Consider the following 24,876-nt stretch of genomic DNA (forward strand, 5'->3'; position numbering starts at 1 on the left):
CGAGCACCGTCGCCTCTACGAATCGCCGTGCGCTCTATGTATGGACATAGACGTTGAGAATAGATTAGGGTACATGAATAGCAGATTCGAGTAATTACAATAAAATAATAAAGGGTAATGAATCTTTTGGTGTGGAGTAAAGCCGTGGAGCAGAAAAAAAACTAGCTATATGCCTATAGTTTATTTCTTAAAAGCAACTCTGTTCTGCCTAAAAAACTAGAATCTGTACCGAATCTATACCGTTTAACGTAATTTTGACTATAGATAAGTTGAAATTGAGAAGTGAGGTCGTGCCAAACGGGCCTGAGCTTCATATAACTCCACAAATCCTCGCAACCCACGATCACTGTGACCAGTCAGCTCCGATAAGCCGCCACGTCACCGAGTTGGCCATCGGCCTAAAACGAATTCTGCTCTTCCACGAGGACCGGATCGCAAAAGGAGCCCACCATGTCAGAGAAAGACGGACAAAGAGCACTCGCACGCACGCACGAACGCACACAGACAGACCTCCCTCGACCTCCACACACACACACACACATCCCCTCTCCTCTCCTCTCCTCGGGCTCGATCTCCCTCCCTCCGCCGCCGCCGCCGCCTCCTCTCCTCCCACCACCAACGCATCGCCCCCGAGGCCACCCCTTCCTCCCCCTTGCCGGTGGGACCCTACGTCGCCTCGCTTCCCTCCCCGATCCCCCCCTGCCCCCCTCCCCCGATGCGATGCCCCCGCGGCGCGATCGCGTGACGCGCTGACGGCCGGCCGGCGGGTAGTATGAATCCCGACGAGGGCGACGACCGCCCCGAGGAGGCGGGGGCGGGCGAGGCGGCGGCCGGTTCGTCGTCGGCGCAGGCGCAGGGGCAGGGGCAACCTTTGGAGTGGCGGTTCGCGCAGGTCTTCGGCGAGCGCGCGGCCGGGGAGGACGTGCAGGAAGGTACGTTTGGGCCACCGAGGAGCTTCCCGCCCCGCCCGCCTCGAGATCTGGTCGATTCGGGGGGGGGGGGGGGGGTTGCGGCGCCGGGGAGTGATGCGCCGCCCGCTGGGGCGGTAGGGGGACCGGGATGGCTGTGCTTGGGAACCCGCGCTACGGTGGTGGATTGGGCTCCCGGTTTGGGATTGCCTCGTACTCGTAGGAGAATGCGCGAGCTTGGTTGACCTGGGAGCGCTTGATTTTGTTCGCCAGGGGATAGTTTCGGATCGAGGGTGTGGCTATTGCAGTGTTCGTGGTATCAATCTGGGATGGTTGAATATGGTGCTGCTCTATATTGGCAGCAGGGTCTGTTATGAGCCGAAACCAGTGGTGTTCGTGATTTGTAAACCATCTATTTGCTAGTAAATTGCTCGAGTTGATCATATAGTTCTCTTTTCTTTTTTCAGATTTAAGGCTTAGCCACGCAGGGCTTTGATTGGGATTTGAGGAATGTAGCTCTACGTAGTATTTGATCTTGTCTTTTATAGAATGCACAAAGGCGGTAAGATGATGTGCAGCGCACGGGTTCTTGTCTTTGTTTTTAGGTGACCTGCTGCTTAAGGTTCTCTTGAGGCCTATGATGAGGTCGGTATTTTAACTGAATTCCATAAGTGGATTGATCACATAAAAAGCCCGCGAGCGGTTAGGAGTCCGTTAAAAGGAATCAATGAAGCTGTGCTATTAGTGAGAGTAATGCTGTGTTTCTTGAGCCTGTGTAGATAGGTCCTGCATGTGCTGTTGCGTTGTCTTCTTGTACGATGTGCATTTTGTAAGGTTATGCCAGCAAGGTTGATTTGGCATTGGATATGATGCTTTTGCTCTTTAGGTTTGGATGTATGTTAATAAAACATAAATTCTTCCCTTGGTTGCACAATTGTTGTACCGTTATATTTTTGTCGGTTCTTGTGATACTATATTGTCGGTTTCTAAGTTTATTTATGACCATGTTCAGTGGCCCAATTATTTAATACTCCCTCCATCCCATAATATAAGACATAACTACTTTTATTCTCTATCTCATAATATAAAGCGTGCATGCAAGTATGCATTAACTAGCACATATCTTTTTCTCTAAATTTGATTTATTTTCAATTCTTCACCATCAAAACGTTCAACCACATTACATGCATGCATACATGCACCTAGTTAATCTAAATGAGAAGGTGGTTATAACTCTTTCTTGGTCTTTGTGTTAGTGGTAGTTGTGCCTTATATTATGGGGTGGAGAGAGTATTGAGAATTTGGAAAAAAAATAATGTATATTTCCTTATGCTTCTTTGTGGATTCATTTATGTGAATAGGAAGTATTGGTCACTGGGTAATTAGCTTGTTCAGTCTGGGTTTGAAGAGTAATTGCTAAACATACTATTCTATAATAAACCTACTTTCTTCAATGTTAGACAAGTTCAAATGTACAATTCATTGCTGCTTTGTGTGTTTATCTTTATGCTGTTTTCTTTCAGTTTACATAATCTCTGCATCAAATCTGGTGATCATCTTGCTGTTTTATTTCAGTTGACATCATCTCTGCAATTGAGTTTGATAAATCCGGTGATTATCTTGCCACTGGAGATAGAGGAGGCCGTGTTGTTTTATTTGAAAGAACAGATGCTCGGGATGTAAGCACCATTATAAATGATTATAAATAAGCCTCTCTTGCTAAACTTCAATATTTTATCCTCATAAAGGTCAATCTATTAGCAGAATGCCAGTCGGAGAGAACTGGAGAGACAAGATGCTTCGATTACTAGACATCCAGAGTTCCGCTACAAAACTGAATTTCAGAGTCATGAACCCGAGGTATATTGATAATCTGGATTTGGTGTTGTAGCAATCTTAAAATAAAATTAAGAAGTTGGCATTCTTATTTCAGATAAAATAAATCCATAACTTACTCACAGGCTTGTGGCTATATGCTCTTGCAAGCATAGATGAAGCATTACATTGCCGTGCTATGCTCTTGTTTTATTCTTGCTGGAATTACTTGCATTTGGAACTCACATCTCTGTTGTCTTAATGATCTGTTCTAGTTTGACTATCTCAAAAGTTTGGAAATAGAGGAGAAGATCAACAAGATCAGGTGGTGCCAGACAGCCAATAATTCACTCTCCCTTCTGTCTACAAATGATAAAACAATCAAATACTGGAAGGTATGTATACAAATATGTCAAGATCCAGGAGTGGTTTTCAAGATTTATGCATGCCAATATCTTGCTCATTTAATTTAATATTTAGGCCTGTCTTGGATGTTTATATTTCTACATATTGGTTGATCAAGATGTTTGTGTGGATTGTTTCATCATTAGTGGATAATTTATGAAAGTTAGATGAGCACTCTCTAGTTACCCATGGAAAATTATTTGTGATATCAGACAAATCACTTTGTTGCTACCCTTGGTTGTATCACAACCCAAGTATTACCTGTATTGACCTTGGTTATATGTTGTTTTGCTTTATTTACAGGTGCAAGAGAAGAAAGTAAAACAAGTTTCAGTTATGAATTTGAACAATTCTCGGAGTGTAGGGACTGGTAGCACTTCTAGTTCAAGTACTAGTAGTTCTAGGGCTCTTCTTCCAAATGGTGGATGTTCAGACAAGTCCAGTTGCTTGAACAGTGATATTTTGTTTCCACCCGGAGGCTACCCTTCATTACGTTTACCTGTGGTAGTTGTACTCAACCTCAATATCTTAATCTGCAGAAGATGACTTGATCAGCTTTAGAAGTCCTAACTAGCATATAATTACTTACACAACAACCTATGATTGAGCCCAAAACTGACCGTGTTTCTGATCATGCAGGTTGCAAGTCAAGATGTCAACCTTGTTGCTAGATGTCGACGTGTATACGCTCATGCTCATGATTACCATATTAACTCTATATCAAACAATAGGTCAGTATGACCATTGCATCGAATATTAGCCTATTAAGCTGGATTTCTTTTGCGTGTTGTTCCCATGAGTTCGTATGTAACTATGTATCTATTTCTTGTCATGTTGAAATAAAATAATATCGAGTTGAGCATCCGATTCCTGTGGATCACTCTTTTTATATTTAAGCATTCTGCAAGTATGTCTTGTTGACTTAGTAAATTGTCATTAATATGCTGGTGTTTCTATCACTTTATATCTTTAAGTCTTTGCATTTACAACCATTCTGCAAGCTTTACATTTCCTGCGATTTCAATCTTCTAATTGCCGAACCAAATCCAAGCTGTCCTTTTCAATAAAAATTCAGTTTTATGTTGGCTTATATCACTCATGTAGCTATATGTATCCCTAGTTCCCTACTATGCAGCATGACATTAATTGCACAACCACATGAATCCTTGCATGCATGATTTTTTTGGGAACTGTTACTATGCTCACACCATCAGAACTAGAACCATATGGTTGTCAAAGCACATGAAGGGGTTAAGGAATAGTCATGACTCATGACCCATTGAATATGCGTTAAAATCTGTGCAAATCATCGTTGTAGAAGCATACACATTTTTATAGTACCACATTAATGCAATAGAGTTCTCTTCAGTGTTTTGTTCCTGCATATATTCCAACTACTTTTTGAATGATATAAGTTGTGAACATTGCATTGATATGCTGCTCTCTTTTCATTTAATCATCAGTGATGGCGAGACATACCTATCAGCAGATGATCTGCGTATAAATCTATGGAATTTGGAGGTAAATAGCCAGAGCTTCAATATTGTTGATGTGAAGCCTCCAAACATGGAAGACCTAACGGGTAATTCCACTGGCCTCCTGTTTTTACATGATTTGTGCTCAACTTTGAATTAACTACTGCACCATGGATAAACTTGATTGATTAACTTTCTTAGTGTCTATTTTATTGCAAAGCATATTCCCATTTTTCTGGTGTTACATGAATGAGCTTGACAACTGAATATTGTTTTTCATAACCAGGATGATTATCTGTGCCTCACTGAGGCTCTGATTAAATCCTAAGTGATAACTAGGGTTAGGAGATTGCCCATTGCTTGTGGCATGATTACTTAGCCCCCACCATTAATGTGAATATGTTTTCTGTATTTGTGATGGACTATTCTGAATTTGCAGTCTGGCATTATGCTGACATACTTTTTAAAAAACTTAGCAGTATGTGGCTGCAAGCACATGTTTCTTCACTCTCTGTTGTCTGTTCATTTCGATTTACTTTCTCATTGTCATGGACACATGGCACTTGTTAAATTATGGGAGCTCTACTCTATAGATTCGGTTTGCATCTTCTAGCTACAGGTTGAATTAAATAAGGAGCATATATCTATGGAGGATTTATATGGTGATAGAATTGGTAGACTAAGTGAATTAACCAAATGAATTAGGACGACATTTTCCATGCCATTGCAAGGTTTTTCATTAGGAAGATGTTCTGCTATTTTATCTTACTATTTGCTAATGATATATAGAAGTTAAGAGTAGAAGTGTACCTTTATTATTGAGGGTTTAAGACATTTGAAATCTGATCTTTACAATAACTGTAATTCATGTTTGTTATTCATGTCCTGGCATCATGTATGATATAACTTTGTTGAAATTTCAGAGGTCATTACATGTGCGGAGTTCCACCCAACTCATTGTAATATACTGGCCTATAGCAGTTCAAAGGGTTCTATCCGACTCATTGATCTGCGACAATCAGCTTTGTGTGACAACCATTCCAAGATGTTAGTAATTCATCTTACGCCTTTTACCTGCAACATTCTATCCCTGTATATTGGGCAAACCTGTGGCTTTTTTTGGAGGTTTGGGACTTGGGGGCTGCATACAATTCTTTATTCCATATTGGTAGGATTATGTCACAGTATGATGTATGAGATAACAAGAGCCTTTAAAACAGATTTGAGGAACATGAAGCACCTGGATCAAGATCCTTCTTCACAGAGATAATCGCATCAATTTCAGATATAAAGTTTTCAAGGGATGGAAGATATATTCTTAGTCGTGATTATATGACTCTCAAGGTATACTTTCTCCCTTGATCTATGTGGTGTTGTATATCTATACTCATTTAAAAAAAAGTAGTGGTGGTGGAAGTGAATCCCCACCTACTCCCGTTGTAATTTTTTCAGATTACCCCTTGAACTTCTTAGTATTAAGAAACAATCAAATCTAAATGTATAGCCACATACAAAATCAAATTAAGATGAATATTCCTATAAAAAATATGGGCAACATATTTCATGGAAAATGTATTTTTATATTTATTTTAAGCTATATTATTTTATATCCGTACCAAAGCACTGCAACTTAGCTAGTAGTTCCATGTAAAAGGTTACTCATTTTGTTTTAACACACAGAAATCATTTTTTAATGTTGTATTGCATAACATCTGAATGTTTTATACATGGAGATATAATTTCTGGATAAATTATATTCTTGGTCTGTTAATTTTTAGGTAAAAACAAATAGTATACTTTCAGATGCAGCACTGCTAGCTTTTATTTGCTAATTCATTCTTAGTTTTTTAATTGTTTCTTAGCAACTTGCAGTTGTATTAAAATAAGTCAGGTGTTGATGATGTTTACATAAATGTTATGGTGGTCTGTTTGTGTAGTAATACATGCATGATTAGTAATTGTTCGATGCTCTTAAGTTCTCTGTCCTTGCCTCCTTTCCTCGGTAACTAGCAGGAAATAGATTATCAGGCTAGTATGTATCTCCTTAATGCTAGACCCCTTTCAGTTTGATCTGCCTTGAATGGCTGATTGACTGCTGATAGTTGATTTCTAGATATAAATGCTACCTGAAAACTAATAGATGGTCAATGACTAAGGTTAAGAAAGTATGGTAACCCTCTTTTCTTTTGTGAAATTATTTTTATATATTAAATGTGAGATTTCATCCTGTTCTCCCTTTCATTGTGACTTAGATACCATTTTATTTTCATGGCTTGTGATGGCATATTTGACGTGAGTTAATAAAGTAGATTAGGTAAAGTTTAATGTCTCTGTCTTTTCCTCAGCTATGGGATCTCAACATGGATTCAGGCCCTGTTTCAACCTTCCAGGTCCATGAACATTTAAGGCCCAGGGTGAGACTTTATCAACCGAATGACTAAAAATCAGCTATATGATGACTGATAGTCTGATACATAATCTGATTGTACTTTAATTTTCAGCTATGTGATCTGTATGAGAATGACTCAATATTTGACAAATTTGAGTGTTGTCTTAGCGGGGATGGACTTCGTGTTGCAACTGGTTCCTATGGGTATTAACTTGTTCTTATTCTTAGCTACATACAGTAACGTTGTACTTGGAAATCATGCTTGTTAAAAGTTGATTTTACTTGTTTATTTGACTGCAGTAATTTGTTTCGGGTTTTTGGCTGTACTCCTGGAAGCACAGAAGCAACTACTTTGGAAGCAAGCAGAAACCCCATGAGGTATGTTTTGTATGCTAATGGAGCAATGATCAGATTGATATTTTTCCTTCCTCATGCTACGTGAACATAGAGAAAGTCAATCAGCTGATCATATGATTGAATTGGATTCCACAATTGAACAAAACTCCTATAGCTTATCTCACTGTTTCAAAATTTATCTGTACCTTAGGCCTTCTGTTTCACATTTCAATTGTCAGACTTTTGCAACTATCCTTTCTGCTATTATGGCTTGTCCGAGCTTATGTTCTATTCATTGGTTTGTGACACATAGGCGGCAGATTGTAAACCCAACAAGGCCCACACGCACACTAACCTCTCTGGCCCGTGGCGTGCGAAGAGGTACACCACTTTTCTTGTATAACAAGAAATTTGTATTACTGAGATAGTATGATATTGCAACTACTTTGTCTAACGTTGTTAGTAATATGCGACAGGTGGGGAGAATCAAGGCGTTGATGCCAATGGAAATTCATTTGACTTTTCAACCAAGTTGCTCCATCTTGCATGGCACCCAACCGAGAATTCTATTGCATGTGCTGCTGCAAATAGTTTGTATATGTATTATGCGTAGAAAGGTGCTAGAGGAAATTTATTGTTTTTGTGTTGCTCTTGGAGGCCGTGGGCCTTCACATGCAGCCAGAGAGATGGTGCAGGATGTTGTCCTCAATTCCTCCGTTGGGGCCAAAAGAGGCCGTTGATCCCCAGAAGATAGACTTGTGTTGCTGTGACTGCCCTTGTTGATTCTTTAGTAAATCTGTAAATTATGCCCTAATGATCAAAAGTTTTGGTCCCAAGTTGCGATCATAGTTGCCGTACATTCCAAAGTCAGCAGTTGAAGGCACCGAAGATAGGAATGATTGGTTATGCTAATATCTGCAGTAAAGGACATAAGCAAATATGCATTGCAACGGGTGTATGATTATCTTTTACATGTAATGCCAATTAGACGAGGCTAATCAGCTGTTTTAGAACTTAAATCTCTGAACAATAGATAACTCAGTTATTGTAGTTATTCTTCATCATTTCTCTTCTATTCATTGGACCGTTGAAATAAGTCAGCACTAGTGTAACTGCTGTTTGGGATTCTTAACCAGGACTTCCATTTTGTGTGTTTGGCCTGGACTTGTTTTGTGACACTAAATGAGGTTATATTATAGCTATTTAGAATTTGCAAGAATGGAGTTCAAGCGATGCATCTGTGAAATGATATCTAACTTGCCATAATCTGTGTTATCTCCTGCCTTTTTTTAGGGCAAATGAATTTGTCCCGTCTGCGTTGGTTAATATCAAGCAAATGAAATCCATATCTGCTAGGACATGGACTCAAACTGTGAAACTTAATTCAATACAAGCTGGTATAAAGTAAAAATAGATGTTAAACCCGGTGCAAAGTGAAATGTGGTGCATTTTAATTGGTGTAAAGTACAATTTACTCTTGTAAACTCTTGACTTTAAGAGAAGGCAGCATTGAATACGCACACACCGACACACACGATCTTTGCAAGGCTAAATTGCACGGCCGCATGGTCAGAACATCTCATTATTTTTTTGTGGGATGTCGCAATTGTTTGTCAACATGCTATTACTACTACATTTGGATGGTGAGTTCGTATGATCCGTCACCAAATCATAATATTCTTCCTAGCCAAAAACCCTACAACTATTTCCTGTGATTGTCTGAGCGAAATTGGTGTGGATCACACACCTCATCCAGAACCAGAAGGTGAACGAGGATGGACTGCATGGCCATCACAAATCTTCTGCGATCGATGCCGAAATAGCTCAAGTTGAGCAAACACGAGAAGAACATGAACAGGGGGAAATTTTTTTTATGTGAAATATAGCATTTATATATCTTTTTTTTTTGCGGGGGTAGCATTTATATATCTGTGGTTACATGAAGCAGCAGCTGCACGGTTCTGTAGAAAAGAACGCTGAATGTGATCTTATCCTCTGAACATGCAAACACAAGGCATCTGTGTCAGTCAGCAGTTGCTGCTTCGCTTTATACTGTGTTTTAGAGTAATTTTTGCTAATAAGTCTATATATTCCCAGAATGATGCCTCTGGAAAGGTTTACTAGCACCTGATTCAATGCCGTCGTACGTGTGGCATCTTGGTTCAGCTTTTTTTTTTTTTTTTCCTGGAAACCATTGATACACATGTTTCACGGTTTCAGGGAATCCCAGTAGTTTTATGTCACGTATTTTTTTTCTTCTGTTTATGTTTGTAAGCTAAAATTTGATTTTTTTAACCTTAAATTTGGAGTAGATTTTAGATTTTTTCATCGTAGTTTATTTTTTAGTTTTGACTTTTAGATCGCTAAGAACACGTATATAAAGATTTTTATTTATGAAATATTTTTATTTACAAATATATCGTTTGACTTTTCTCTGAATAATACAAACAATGACAAAAAAATCTGATCAATGAGATATTGAGATTATACAGTATGTGAAAGAAATATCACTAATTCTTACTCGAAAAATAATCTTTGGATTTTTTATTTGAAAATGTTTTGCATTTTAATTAAAAATTACAGGGACAGTATGCACAAGTATAAATTACAGAAGTAACTATATGAAAGTTTAATAATTTATACACATGTTAGAAGTAATTAATACTACACAATAAATCATAAATGCGGGAAAAATTATAATGATGCATAGAAGTGACTCACACAGACATAAAAACATATCATCTTAGAAATGTCAATAGATAGTCACGTGAATGTTTGTTAACTAGTATATCCTAAATGCTAACTACTTTTGAAGTAGAAGCAACTATTATATACTGTACTACACTAGAAGTAACTATTCAAGAAACTAGAATTAACTTACATAATAATAGCCAGAAAACAAGCCTTTTCTTAAGTATGCAAACACTAACATACTCCAAGCATGTCATGACATCTAAAATAGCTCTCACAATAAAAAGATACGAAACTAATTTGACGTTGTTATAACTTTTAAAATGACATTTGATAATTTGTCTTACTTAAAAATACGCAAATGTGGCGTGGGCAAAATTTTTTTGGCTGGAAATAAGTTTTCGAAGTTTCTATTTTTAAAGTTATTTATTAAAAATATTTAAATGCTAAAAATCAGTATTTGTCTGGGTCGGTGGGCCCAAATCTTCCCTGTGTTCCTAAGAGCAAGTTCAAAAGTATAGTCAACTATTCGGTCCAATTCATCTATAATTAATCTAATAGTCAATTCATACAATAATTAGCTACAAAACATCAATACATGGTCCTACATATCATAGTCCATGTGCAGCCCACCTCTCTTATCTATCCTCTTTTATCTCTTTAAAATATGTTTATAGCTGGCTTATAGCCTGCTAATCTACCTGCTCTACATGAGTTGCCCTTTGCAGTTCCGAGGCACTGAGCAAAGTGGAAAGGTGCCAAGACAGGGGTCACCAGCGGCAATCATTTTTGCATCGCCATTCCTGTTCACCGTTCCTTTTCGTTTTGTTTATGTTCGTAAGCTATAATTTAAAATTTTAATTTTAAATTTAGAGTTGATTCAGGGTTTTCTCACCAAAATTTATTTTTTACATTGACTTTTAGATTGTTAAGATTAAGAATATGCATATAAAATTTTTATTCACAAATTATTTTCCGTTTGGAAATATGTAGTTAGTTTTTTCCGATCACCTTTTACCACAATCTGACCATTGTAAAATGTGATCCAAAAGAAAGGTCACTGAGCTCAATATACGGCACAAAGGTTTTTTTTATCATAAATACTTGTCTTTTGAATAAAGATATATTTATAAACAAATATGTTTGAATATTATTCTCTGTTACAAAATATGCACGGATATATGTTTTTTAAGTACCTTTTAAGATCAATCTTACATATAAACTCCATACTTCTAAAGTATTTTACCAAAGGGAGTAAGTCAGTTTTGGCATGCTTCGAACGCTAGACAGATGAGATGATTCCAAACGCTGCAACCATCTATCTCTACCGCTCTCCCGATTTTTTAATTGAGTTAATTTTTAGATTTATATTTGACCATTACTTCTATTTACCAAATTTTTATAATTACTAATTAATTTTTACGATTTAATTTATTATTTAAAGTAACTTTAAACATGAATACAATTTTCGATTATTAAACAAATAAATAATACATCCGATCAAACATAGTCTACAAGTCAACGAGACGTTAAATAAAAAACAAATAGATTCCTTTGTAGAGATAATGGTAAATACTACCCGTTTCATATAAAGTTTGATCATTCGTCTTATTTAAAAATTTAGTATAAATATAAAAAAATAATTAGTCGTGCTTAAAATTCTTTTGATAACAAAGTAAGTCATAAGAAAAATAAATAATATTTTCATAATTTTTTAATAAGACAAGTAGTCAATCATTATAACTAAAAAATCAAACATCTTACCTTATGAGTATGTATTATTTTATTATTGGTTGTTGATGCCTTGATGGCATATGCATATATGCTTTGTCCAAATTGACACGATAATAGATGTTGAAATGTTAACCGGATTGATGGCGCACGCGGCACGTCACTGTTTTTATTTCTTGTTGAACTGGCGATACATGTCACAGTCGAGCAGGTAGACTCCATTCACTAGATTTTCTCTCTCTCTCTCTCTTTCTTTTTTGCTTTGCAGGCTTTTTGGCCATGGGTTTTCGTCAAAAACAGGATAATATTATCCTGTTTATTAGGCCCTTGTGGGCTTGTGGCAGATGGTGATGACATGCTAGTGATCAGGGAACTGGAGTATGATGATGTGTTTTGCAGATAAATATTTCTGAATCGTTTTGTTGTCATGAACATCCCTTGTGTTTGGTTGGTACTATGGGGTTAATTATGGGAGTTTTTAATAATCACGCAATATGGCCCCTTTTTTTTGAAAAAAAAAATCTAGGTATATGGTTATGTCAAGATAAGGATAATGTATCTAAACACGTTTCCTTGACATTTACTTTTGGCATTGAGTATTTACTTACATGTGTGGCCTTGCCACAATCACAATGGAATTAATCTAGATATATAACAAGTGTTTATTGATAAACAAGTCTTTTTTTTATCAATGAAGTGAACATGGTAAATCACACACTAATGAAGTGATCAACAAGCATGCATGCATGGTGAGCACAAGAAGCCAAGTTTAACAGCATGCATGGCGAAGTTTTCCAGTCAACATCTTGGTGGTTAAGCTATAATTAGAAATTAATTAAAAGTACTCAGTAAGTGGGGATCTTTTATTATAAAGAACACAAAAGGTAGTGAGTGGGTATGGCCCATCCAGACTGATGCTTGCGAGTAGTAGCATTTGCCGGCACAAAGTATAGCTTGGTCTCTATCTGATGTGACATGTAACATTATATATACTCCTAATTAATCTTGGGATAACTTTGGACAACACAAAATTCTAATGGCCCAGCAACCTACTCTCGTTATCGCATTTTTTCAATCGAGTTTTGCTAAGGATGCACGAAGCCGTATGTATTAAGGCCTCCTTTGTTTAATCGTTTTTTGTGTTTCTCAAGTTTCGACACTTCGAGCCATGTTTGTCTAGGAGCCAAATTAACCCATCTAACACTGCAATTAAAAAGCTAGTGAAGGGGCTGCTTTTGAATTAGAAGTCGAGACAAAAAGGTTGGCATGAGAACAAAATGCCATAATGTTTTCAAAATTAGAATTAGAAATTAGGAAGACGACATGCTATTTGGCTACTAGCCATATTTCGACACGGTTTGTCAAATCTATGTGAGAACCGTTAGAGTAAAAGATGTTTTTCAAACGTGATACTTTATGGAACCCGACGTTGTCCCACACTCCCACATATCTCATTTCTCCTCGTAAGTCTATCACAATCCCGCCCTACTCTGTGCCCCCATGCCTTGAGCCAGCACCAAGTATCGATCTAGTCACGTTAGCAACAACAACGGACAATGCTTGAGCTAAAGGGAAGAGACAAAAAGGAGAGGACACGCTAGAGCCAGATGGCTTGCCAACGAGCCAAGTGGCAATATGTGCGCCCCCACACCAAACTTAATACCTCGCAAGTACCAGATTAGATACCTATCAATTTCAACCATGACACCACAAGTAACATGTTCTAGCACTAGGGATGACACCCGGTACTATAGGTATCATGCTTGGTACTTATGAGTACCGAGTTTGATACTTGGGTATCAACCGTGATAACACAGGTTGTACGTTTAGTACCTACGGGTACCAAACGAGGATGATACATTACATGATATACATATAAACAACTCTAGGGAGGAGTACAATGGCTCACTACCACGTTGTTGCCAACAGAAGCTCTAGATTCGATAGCTTCATTGGCCACACCCCTTCATCGTCATCAACAACGCGGCTAGAAGGAGGAGCCCACACTGGCTAGCGTCCTTCTCGATGGCCTCCCTTTTTCTTGGTTACCCCTTTCTCCATGGGAGCTAGATCAAGTGGACATCACCGTGCCTCAAAAGCATGATATGGAGAAGGCCACAAGACTAGCACTTTCCACCACCCTTCTTGCCGATGTGCACTCGGGCTAGATCTGACTTTGATGGTGTACTCCGTAGCCACTATGCCTATGCACAAAGAAGCTCTTTATGGGTATGAGGGGGAGGAGGAATAAAGGCATGATGATCATAGAAAGAAAGAGCAAGCTAGGAAAGAAAGAGCAAGCTAGGAAAGATGAGAGGATAAGCGTCTTACTAATTTATCCAACACCTCAAACATAACGTCGTCATTTAGATTTCCTAAATCTATTTTGAAAACAATAATACAAGGAAATCAAACATATCCCTGACTTATTTTCATTCAATTTGATTTGAATGGAACTTATTCCCATTCATAACCCAAATTTTTTTAGCCGACAATTTACTTGATAGAACTAATGTTAAAAATAATCCAAATGGATTTTATCCCATAGAGAAAAGAATTGAAAGTACTTATTAAATCTTGCTATCTATGCAGGGTTAATTCTACTTATACATTGAGTTTAATAGCCACACAAAACATGGTATGTCATTAGGATATTACTAGTTATCCAAATATTAGCTATTATAAACTTAATACTCCATTTGTTTTATATTATAAGATATTTTGATGTTTTTCTATAGTCGAACTTATTAAAGCTAGACCAAATTTATAGAAAAAATATAGCAAAATCAGCTACACTAAATTAGTTTCATCAAATAGAATAATTAATATATTGTGAAAGTATATTGTTTTATATTGAAAATGACTCTATATTTTTCTGTAATTTTTGTGAAGTTAATCTTACAAAATGAAAGAAAGGGAGAAACAGATTAGCTTTTCAAAGAAACTTTTATATACTACAAAGTTTTTGGAGAAAAAAAACATTTTTGGTGGTTTAGATCTCTCACAAAAATAAGAAAGTGGCTTATCATAAGTATAAACGAAACTCCATATTAGTAATTAAAAATATTTTTTATAGGCAAAGCTTTTACAACCATCTTCTTATTATTCTAAAAACAAATATTATAAAATAAACTATGGTGAAAAACCTTAAAATTTATCTCGAAATCAGATTTTAAAATTGAGTAAAGTGCACGTGTGGTCCTTAAACTTGTATAGGTGTGTAATCTAGGTCCATGAAATCTCAAAATGTATTTTTAGGTCCCTGAACTTGTCACGGGTATTATATACGTCAAATTGGGCTCCAAACCTACTCCAGTGCTGATGTGGCATGCCATGTGGTGCCTACGTGTAGTTATAATCAATGATGAGTTGACGATTGACGATGGCGAGGAAGGGGCACCCTTCTCCCTCTTCCCCTCTCCTTATCTCTTCCAACAGGGATGGACCTTTCGTATTCAGCGGTGCGTCGTGGTCTCGGTGGCCCGCTTGGTCAAGGACAACAACCCTTTCTTGGCAGCGAGGTATGTAGGAAAGCACGATGGTTGTCTATGGATCCCATCCAGTCTATCGGCGAGTATGGTAGGAAAGGCACATACATATGGTGAGGAAGCAGTGATGGAGTGGTCATGAACATGCCATCCTTGGCCCTGTGGCATCCAAGCCTTTGATGCCCATATTTGAAGGAGGATGAAAGGGAAGGGAGCGGCTAGGATGGAGGTTGCATGGGGGGCTCGTTGGTGAGGGACTCAATTGAAGGCGAGGCAATTTGGCGACGCTACATTGACGAGCTTCCCTATGCACTGATGGTGTCCATGCGATGCTCCTCTCCGACGATAGTGAGGATGCGACACTACCTTTCTCCCTTTTGTCCTCTCTTTCCAAATTAAGATGGAGCCAATGGTGGTGGAGACAATGTGAACAACATCAAGAACGTCAACAACCACTCAGCTTCCGCCACACCACTTGAGCTCCTCCCCCTAACTGACATCGACCTGCTTCCACACCCTGTCCACAGTCATCCACCTCAAGCACAACATCCACCAACATCGTCGTTTGTGGCCATCGACTAGAAGGGTAGGTGAGAGGGAGATGGAGGTGCGAGGCCAGGGACAAGGGTGATGTTGAGCTGTTAGCTCGATGAGAAAGACACGCCCTGCCCTCTCCAGTGAGATTAAAGGGATACTATAGAGACAATGCAAAGAGAGGTAATGAAAGATATTTTTTATTTTTACAATATTTTATTATTTAATTGTAATTACACGTAGATGTCACGTGATATGCCACGTCAGCAAACAGAGCGGGTTTAGAACTATATGATATACTCCCTTCGATTTTTTTATTTGACACCATTGACTATATGATCTACGTTTGACCCTTTGTCTTATAAAAAATATAATTATTGACTATTTTATTATGATTTGATTTATTACTAAAGTAACTTTAAGTATGATTTATAATTTTGTATATTTGGATAAATTCTTTAAATAAGACGAAAGATCAAACGTAAATAGAATAGTTAACGGCGTCAAAAAAGTACCGGAAGGAGTATGTGATAAGTTTGGGGACCCAAAATTCAGTCCCGCGTACGACCCAATTGTACCACCTACGTACGACTAAAACATTGTAACCATTAATTAGACAAATGAGTCAAGTAAGTGATACTGTAGCTGTTGAACAATTGAAGTCATATATAAGTCAGATGATTGAGCCCTACACATAAAAATTTCTCTCAAAGTTACATTCTAAGAGTACAATAATATGTTAACACAGGCGCACAAGTTTAAAAACGGCCGGTATACTTCACTCTTTAAAATTCAAATTTGACGTAAGCACAGCACAAGCGAGGGCGAGACGACATGGGCCCAACCTATACCATGGACCCCACCAGACAGCTTCGGGTGCGTCGATCGAGGCAGACAGCGGCCGCCGCCGCCGCCGCCTCCTCCTCCGGCCGATCCCGCGGGAGCCGGTGACGATGGCGGAGGACGCCTGGCGCCACCGCCGGACCCCCGCCCCGCCACGTGGCGCCCGCCGCTGACGCCTCCACCTCCACCTCGGCAGTCCTCCCCGTCGCTTTCGCGCGTCAGCACAGCACCACCACCACCGCGCGCGGCATCAAAAACCCACCGCCCCCTTCCCTCCTCTCCCCGCTGCCTCCTTCTCTTCCACTCCACCTCGAGCCTTCTAGAACCAACCTGCGCGGGCGATGGCCCCGCCCCCGTCGCTTGTCCCCGACGACGCCGGCCTCCGCCTGCGTGGCCGCGCTGGCTGCCCCGACGACCCCGCCGGCGGCGGCGGTGGTGGTGGTGACAGGAGGGAGGGCGACGCCGTCGTTGGGGACTCGCAGCATCAGAAGCAGCCGGAGCTGCTCTGGTACCGCGCGTCGGCGCCCGCGCACCGCCGCGTCAGGGAGAGCCCCCTCAGCTCCGACGCCATCTTCCGCCAGGTGGGGTGATTCCGATTGGATTCCTCATCTCATCTCATCTCCGCCTCTACCTCCACAGCTCCACTCCGCCGTGAATCTCCATCTGCCTTGTTCGATCGATCGATGCGGCGTCCGTGGAGGAGGAAACGCCTCGCACACACACACAAAAAAAAATGTTGAACTTACTGTGCAGTTCTTCACCAACTCGGCGTTTTTCCCCCCGAAAAAAAACAATTTCTTTTTCAAATTGCGCCGTGCTATTGTTAGCCGTTCCCTTGTCGGTTAGCATCTCGCGTGCTCAACATGTGTGCTCCCGAATCGTGGCCTAGATTTCGCGTGTACACGCTGCTGCTGCGGATTCAGGTCGCTGTCTTCGCTCGTTTTGGGGATCAGGGGGAACCGGCGGGCGCCGGACGCATGCGTCGCAAGAATTTCGCGGTGGCCGGCAGAGACAGGGATGGCCGGCCGAGGATAGCTGCTGCTATTGCCACCAGTGTTTGGCCTTTTGCCGTGTTAGGCTTGAAATAGTGCGTGCAAGATTGCATTAAAGGCTTGTACTAGGTTGGTGGCCATGGGAATACTTGGGAGTTTAGATGCAGGGTTGCCATTAAAGGGCTGTGTGTGTTGCTTCTGCATGAGGTCCATATAAACTGTGTGTTCTGTCAGAGGACTGCTGTTTTAGTTGGATATCCCCTTTTTGACAGGCATGTTGCTCGGCATTGATTTGGTTGTTTACATTTGCTACTCTAGGATGTTGGCACAATATCGGCACAAGTTTCTTTAATGGGATTTCCATCTAATATTGGTCGTGGGAACTGGGAAATGATCTGAACCGAACACTTTGTCCATAACCTTTGATCTGGTTGACTGGTTCTATGCAACTTTGTATAAATGCTTGCCAGTTGCCTAAATGTGAGAAATATCATGATTTCAATCAATATTTAAGTCTCAAAGATGGCAGTCTTGGATTGATCTACATATATGCTTCCAAATCACACCTTTCCTTCTTTAGCTGAAAGAACGGCATTCTATAACTGAACCAATGACAAAAATCTTTGTTATGATACTATCATCAGAGATGTCACCTTTTCTTGGTCTTTCTTTGAATTGACAGCTAGTCTTTTAATTGCAGAGCCATGCAGGCCTTCTGAATCTATGCATTGTTGTGCTGATTGCAGTGAACAGCAGGCTTATTATTGAGAACATAATGAAGGTTTAATTACTTTTCCTAGTGCATTAACATTTGTCGCTCTCATAATCTGTTTCCCCAAGTAGTAGTAGCATTTCATAGTAATTCTTTCTGTACTTGTGTCCTGTCTAGTGTACTTTCTTATTGAACTCATTCTCATTGTCTGTATTTACTGATGCAGTATGGCCTATTAATAAGAGCTGGATTTTGGTTTAGTGGAACATCTCTGGGAGATTGGCCTCTTCTTATGTGCTGGTACATATATAATAGATTATTCATCTACTTCTAATTTGAAATTTGATGAACAGTGCTACACTGCTTAAAATAATCAATCTGCAAATTACAGTCTCACTTTACCAATTTTCCCGCTTGCTGCACTTGTGGCTGAGAAGTTGGCTCAAAGAAAACTTATCAGTGAACATGTAAGCTTGTTTTCATCTTTGCTAATACTTATTTCTAGAGTTATTGAATCTTTTCATCCAAGTTTCCTTTTCAATTGATGTGTGTAAGTTCATATCTGGCATAAGGTTTGCCTATTGAACTCCAATAAAAAAGATTTGTCCACTGAAATACTGTTTTAAGTGTCAGAAGACGGTTCGTGACTTTGGTACACCTCTTGCAGGTGGTTATTCTTCTCCATATCGTTATTACAACATCTGTCCTTGTCTATCCAGTTGTTGTGATTCTAAAGTAAGCATTTTTCTTTTTGACTTTGCAGTTAGTTTGGATGCATCTACTTTTGGCATTCTTTGAGCTCTTATATTTGATGGTATGGGATACACTTTGTTTTATTTGTCTTATTCATAAATATGCTGTATTTATATGGTATAGTATGGATGCAAAGTTAATTTATATTTGTTAGTTTCAAACTTTTTAAAACATTCTGTTTATCCTGGATACTAAAATATGCAAAAATTGGACTAAAACGACTTATGCAACTCTTTTCTTTAGTTCTATATGGTGATATATGATATATCTAGTCCAATGCTTGTTTTCAGTTGAGTAAAATCATCACAGTCATGGATAATTTGATTCTTAATTAACCCAACTAGAACATTTTTGTTGTTACTTACAGTGTGAACCGAAACCATAACCTATGTGTATAGTAAAAGTAAATCACATTGATTCAAATGGTTGGAACTAACCTGAGTGATATCAGCACATTCCTACAACCCTGAAATCGTGAGCTTGTGGCAATGCTGTGCAAATCACATTTCAGAATCTTAGGATTCCGATTGAGTCACTCTGATATGTCAAACAGAGTTACAGAGGTAGTAGAGGCCAGAAGTTACAAGTATATGTCACCTTTTTGTTTATTGTAAAGAGATTAAATAATTCTTATATACTTATCTGTTTTGGGTCAATGAATTGATATAACAAGAAATGCTACTTATGAAGCATGCATGAATCTGGATTCTCAGTTCAGTTAATATTTCAGGTGCGACTCAGCAGTATTATCTGGATTTGTATTGATGTTTCTTGCAAGCATTATTTGGTTGAAGCTTGTTTCTTTTGCTCATACAAATTATGATATAAGAATGTTGTCCAAAAGTATTGAACAGGTAAATCATTGCTATATAATTATTTGTCACATTTCATGGTTTCTATTACAATCATTCACTACAAAACATAGAGAACAATGCATAAGCAGCTTAGATTTTACGTATGTCAGCAATGAACTGCTGTCTTGAACTTTTGTTGTCTTCCTTCTACAAAGACTGGTTCATGCTGTACTTCCTGTTTAAACTTGTCTCTCGCGTCCTTCCTGATAAACTGTAATATCATTTAATAATAGCTGAATTAAGTGCCACTATATTATTCTTTTCTATCAATAAGACTTGAATTGCTTTTGTAGTACACATTTTGTAGCCTAGCTAGTTCTTTACTCACTTCCATGATTGTGGCTATGATTACTTTCATAATACCATCTCTTATTCTTATACAATAGGGGACAGCACATGGAATTTCTATCGATCCTGAGAACATTAAAGGTCCAAACTTGAAAAGGCTAGTCTACTTCATGTGGGCCCCAACACTTTGTTACCAGGTACTGTTCTTAGGCTTAGACCTTTGCTTATTGTTATTTAAATTCTGACCTTCCATGATCAATTTGTTTATTACATCTTTTTTGCATATGAACTAAAATATATGGTTTTCCTAATTTCATTCTTGTTCACCATGCAGCCAAGTTATCCGCGGACTACATATATTAGAAAAGGTTGGGTGGTCCGACAACTGATAAAATGCGTTGTTTTTACAGGCCTGATGGGTTTCATAATTGAGCAAGTGAGCCTCTTTACATGATTCCTTGTGTATTTTATTTCCAAAGCTGCTTGAATACTCAAAAGATCCTTTATTTTTCAGTACATAAATCCAATTGTGAAGAACTCCAAGCATCCATTGAAAGGAAATTTCTTGAATGCTATAGAAAGAGTACTAAAATTATCAGTGCCAACATTATATGTGTGGCTTTGCATGTTCTATTGTTTTTTCCATCTATGGTAAGTATCTTGATTACCTTGTTTTATACCTGTATTACATTCTTTGCACCTTCCAGTTGGACACCACTTACAAGAAACAACCGTTTCACAACATGTTGGATAGCCATGTTTTTTTTGTACCATAGTCAATCACTTTTCTGATGGGTGTATTATTTCTACATGGTCATCCATGATAAGCTTTTCATTGGAAAAACAGACTTGAACCTTTCAATGGATTTCAAGAACACTTCTCTGCATTTCAAGAAAGTTTTATCATCACCGGACTTGAACCTTTTATCTCATGTGGCTTATGCATTTTTGTTTCTCTTTTTTTTGAAGGTTGAATATTCTTGCTGAGCTCCTCCGTTTTGGTGATCGTGAATTCTACAAGGACTGGTGGAACGCTAAAACAGTTGAAGAGGTGAAAGACCTGTTAATAGTATATGCTACTTTTTGTTCAATTATGAGAGAACTCTGAGTAGAGCTGACGTTTAATTTTTCATGCATTTCAAATGGGATGATATTTTTGGATGGCCTCAGTATTGGAGAATGTGGAATATGGTAATTTGCTTTCTATCTTTATCTTCGGTTTTTATTATTTGCGGAAAAACTTTTATTACTTAATTGAGTACAGTTATTCTGAAATAACTGCCAGCTTTTCTATTAAACAAATGTTGATTCAGTAAGCCTGAGGTGGTTGTTTTATTAATTAACATTAATTTGATTCTGGCATCTAACAATTTTTTTGCTTCTTGTCAGCCTGTTCATAAGTGGATCATTCGACATATATATTTTCCATGCATAAGGAATGGTTTGTCAAAGGTAATTTCTTCAGTTCATCTAAGATGGCCATGCATGTTTTATCTTCTAGTGGCGAATTTCAGTATTACCAGAATATTAATAATGTGGTCCATTCAAATGACAAGTGCCTTTATCAGCATTATGAGTAATACGTATATGTTTCCACACGATGCAATTTTTCTAAACTACAGTATTACGCTTGTTGGCTGGATGCCAACATGATGGATGTAGAAATTGGGACAACACACTTGAATAAGTAACATATTGAAAATGATAATTTAACATGGAAGTTTGAAGAGAATGATATAGAAAACTTACACGAAAAATAATCATAGATATGTTTTCTTGAGCTGTTATACTCATCCGATAGAAGAAATGTGAGTTTTTTTTTAAATACATATCTTTTAAATTCATGATTTATCTACACTGCAGGGTGTTGCTATCCTCATCTCATTTCTGGTTTCAGCTGCATTTCATGAGGTACATGCATACACTTGTTTCTGGTTTATTCAACATACTTCGAGCTATCATTTCTATTTTCATTTCCCAGGCATTAACTAGGACTGGAAAACAACTCAGCTCCTTATGATTTTATTAATAAAATGATCTTTATGTAATTTTTTTGTGTATTCCTTATTTCATTATCCTTATCGATTTGCAGCTATGTATTGCTGTTCCATGCCACATTTTTAAATCCTGGGCATTTATCGGGATCATGTTTCAGGTATTTAAACTATTCAAAGTATAATTTCTTTTATCATCCCTTACACTTTTGAGTTATGCCAGCATTTCTGTAGTAGTCTTTACTGTGGCATGTAGAATTTGCTTAAAGCCAATTGACCATGACCAACTTACTGTCCACGTTAGAGTAGAGTCAGTAGAAATTCAAGTGCAACAGAATTGGAAAGTGTTCATGCATGGAGATACATTCATACACTCAGTGACTCGGACTCTAATTCACATCCATGGAAATGCTTGTTCTATGCTAGCTCGTTCATGCACTTGGACTCGGCACAACATCCATATAATGCTATTTTTGTACCATTATCATGAATAATCATATGTTCCATTAGTATTATTTAGGCTGATGTTGTTAATATCTGTCTTGCTCAGATTCCACTGGTATTCTTGACTAAATACCTTCAAGACAAATTCAATAACACAATGGTATGCCATTTACATTATAATGTTCTATTTCACATTGCATTTGTTCTTCGCATGGTGTTATCTTACCTGACCACTGTTTGGGATGGACAGGTGGGCAACATGATATTTTGGTTCTTCTTCAGCATCCTCGGTCAACCTATGTGTGTTCTTTTATACTACCATGACGTCATGAACAGGCAACAGGCCCAATCAAGCCGATAGCCCTATTGAAAAATATCTGCCGTTACACAGATCATCAGAAGCCAATTTACTCGCAACAAGGAAACAATGCCCTCGCTCCATCTCACCGTCAGCTCATGCCGGCAACGCAGCGTGTACATTGTCCATACTGATGCCGATCGAAGAACATTCGTAAACGGTTCTCCTGACATGTGGGCCCTGTATAACCTCTGGTTTGCATGTCAGCAGTGCTGTGTACGTAATGTCGAGTTAGATGTACATGAATCATGAATGTACTACCATTGTAATACAAACTTGCGTTGGAAATTCAAAGTTTGAATGCGCGGGAAGACTCACCTGGGGAGAAAACGGGTGCATGTATACATAGTAGAACTGATAGCTACACCTGCTTTTTAACCTATGTTATATAATGCCAGATGCCATGCCATAACTGTGTATTAACGTTGCTGGAAAGGATAATAAAGCAACATCACTCTGTTCTTGTTTCAGTCCTTTTTGTTTTTGATCGATTGACCCAACATTGGATAATACCTTTGCAACGCCATTTGATATTATTATTAAGAGAGATGTTAAACAACGGACTGTCGTTTCAAATTTGCAGAACGATATGGGCTACTGCCGTGTTCACACGGCACCACCATGACCGCTTGCAAGATGGGAACTAATATAGATTGTAATGTTGCAGTGTTGTACATATGTCACGTTTGTGTGCTCTAGCACCTTTCTAATATGAAAATGCTAGAATTCGGTGGACCACGCGTGTTGTTGGAGACAACTGTTTTCTAGTTTTAGCAACCGCTCAATCTGTTATCTAGGTTGGATTTTTTAAATTCTTTTACCATTTTTTATTTTTTCTTTGTTATACATGAGACTTTCTAAGTTTGTTTAGATTTATCCATATATCTATGTATATTTTTTATATATGTATCTAGATTCATTAGTGCTCATATGAATTTCGTTTAGCCTAAAAAGTATTATAACGTGGAACGGATGAAATAAAAACTGTTCATGGTGACTCCTAACGACTTCAGAGAACTCATGCCGGCAATGCAGCGTGCACATTACTGCACTGATGTCCTAGTCTTGTAGCCGAAGATCATTTGTACACAGTTCTCCGGACATGTGGATTATGTATACTTCTTATATAGCCTGTATCTCAGCAGTGTTGTTGACATAATGTCCGAGTTAGATGTAGATGAATGAACCACCTTGTAATGCAAATTTGCATTGGAATTCAATTTTGGATGAGGGAAGGTATTACCTGGAGAGAATGGGCACTGGGTAGTGGCCGTAGTACATACAAAGAACGGACACACCTGGTATTTAACATGTTAATGATGTCGGATGACCTGTCATAATTGTGTGTTAATTTTTCTGGAAGAATAGTAAAGCTGTTGTGATTTCAAGCACTTATTTTATACTACCTCCGTTTCATATGGTAAGATTTTCTAGCCTTGCCTAAATTAATCAATTGATAAATATATATATATATATATATATATATATGTATGTATGTATATATATATATGTATGTATGTATGTCTGTCTGTCTAGATTCATTAATATCCATATGAATCTAGGCAAGACTAAAAAGTTTTACATCGTGAAACGGAGAGAATATTTATTAGGAGAGTAAATTTTGAAAACCCCCGGATATTATGGCTAGAGTTGCATAAAACCAAAGTATTTTTAAGTAGGTGTCATATAACCCTGGGTGCGTAGCAAAATTAAATGAATATTAGCACAATGAGAAATACTTAAAATTAGTGGCTACAACATTTAGACTATGGATTAAATGAATTCAGAAATTTTAGATATTATTAAAAAATGCATATGAATATTAGATTAAATTAAAAATAGTTAAAAGTGTGGTTTTGTACAACT

The 24,876-nt window shown here is 38.2% G+C and overlaps 2 protein-coding genes across 5 annotated transcripts; both read left to right on the top strand.

The window, feature by feature from the left end:
• The first annotated feature begins 520 nt into the window (after positions 1–520).
• LOC102716424 (serine/threonine protein phosphatase 2A 55 kDa regulatory subunit B alpha isoform) lies at positions 521–8,544 on the top strand. Of its 4 annotated transcripts, none has more exons than XM_040524954.1 (14): positions 521–932; positions 2,484–2,587; positions 2,670–2,768; positions 2,999–3,118; positions 3,432–3,635; positions 3,768–3,859; positions 4,592–4,710; positions 5,527–5,650; positions 5,824–5,947; positions 6,949–7,017; positions 7,105–7,196; positions 7,293–7,370; positions 7,642–7,709; positions 7,805–8,544. In XM_040524954.1, exons 1-14 carry the CDS (start codon positions 773–775, stop codon positions 7,939–7,941), a joined length of 1,590 nt encoding a protein of 529 aa, XP_040380888.1. In that variant the 5' UTR covers positions 521–772; the 3' UTR covers positions 7,942–8,544. The 4 variants fall into 4 exon arrangements, with proteins under 4 accessions (XP_040380888.1, XP_040380890.1, XP_040380889.1 ...); XM_040524956.1 differs by having other exon boundaries at positions 3,432–3,632; XM_040524955.1 differs by having other exon boundaries at positions 2,673–2,768.
• An 8,111-nt stretch (positions 8,545–16,655) lies between these two features.
• Positions 16,656–23,553, top strand: LOC102716701 (diacylglycerol O-acyltransferase 1-2). The gene is made up of 16 exons (XM_006656996.3): positions 16,656–17,196; positions 18,308–18,388; positions 18,546–18,619; positions 18,711–18,786; positions 18,987–19,054; positions 19,803–19,926; positions 20,313–20,411; positions 20,549–20,650; positions 20,729–20,865; positions 21,184–21,265; positions 21,385–21,405; positions 21,604–21,666; positions 22,078–22,125; positions 22,307–22,369; positions 22,759–22,812; positions 22,903–23,553. The coding sequence occupies exons 1-16, from the start codon at positions 16,957–16,959 to the stop codon at positions 23,011–23,013; spliced, it is 1,443 nt and encodes a 480-aa protein (XP_006657059.2). The 5' UTR covers positions 16,656–16,956; the 3' UTR covers positions 23,014–23,553.
• The last annotated feature ends 1,323 nt before the right edge of the window (positions 23,554–24,876 follow it).

The sequence above is a fragment of the Oryza brachyantha genome, chromosome 6 (assembly GCF_000231095.2).
Source record: "Oryza brachyantha chromosome 6, ObraRS2, whole genome shotgun sequence".
NCBI classification, from domain to species: Eukaryota; Viridiplantae; Streptophyta; class Magnoliopsida; order Poales; family Poaceae; genus Oryza; species Oryza brachyantha.

Coding starts and splice junctions, on each gene's coding strand:
- LOC102716424 (XM_040524954.1), top strand. CDS start 773: ATGAATCCCGACGAGGGCGACGACCGCCCCGAGGAGGCGGGGGCGGGC. Junction 3,636..3,767: donor CATTACGTTTACCTGTGGTA/GTTGTACTCAAC, acceptor CTGATCATGCAG/GTTGCAAGTCAAGATGTCAA. Junction 7,710..7,804: donor GGCCCGTGGCGTGCGAAGAG/GTACACCACTTT, acceptor AATATGCGACAG/GTGGGGAGAATCAAGGCGTT.
- LOC102716701 (XM_006656996.3), top strand. CDS start 16,957: ATGGCCCCGCCCCCGTCGCTTGTCCCCGACGACGCCGGCCTCCGCCTG. Junction 17,197..18,307: donor CCGACGCCATCTTCCGCCAG/GTGGGGTGATTC, acceptor TTTTAATTGCAG/AGCCATGCAGGCCTTCTGAA. Junction 18,620..18,710: donor TGGCCTCTTCTTATGTGCTG/GTACATATATAA, acceptor TGCAAATTACAG/TCTCACTTTACCAATTTTCC.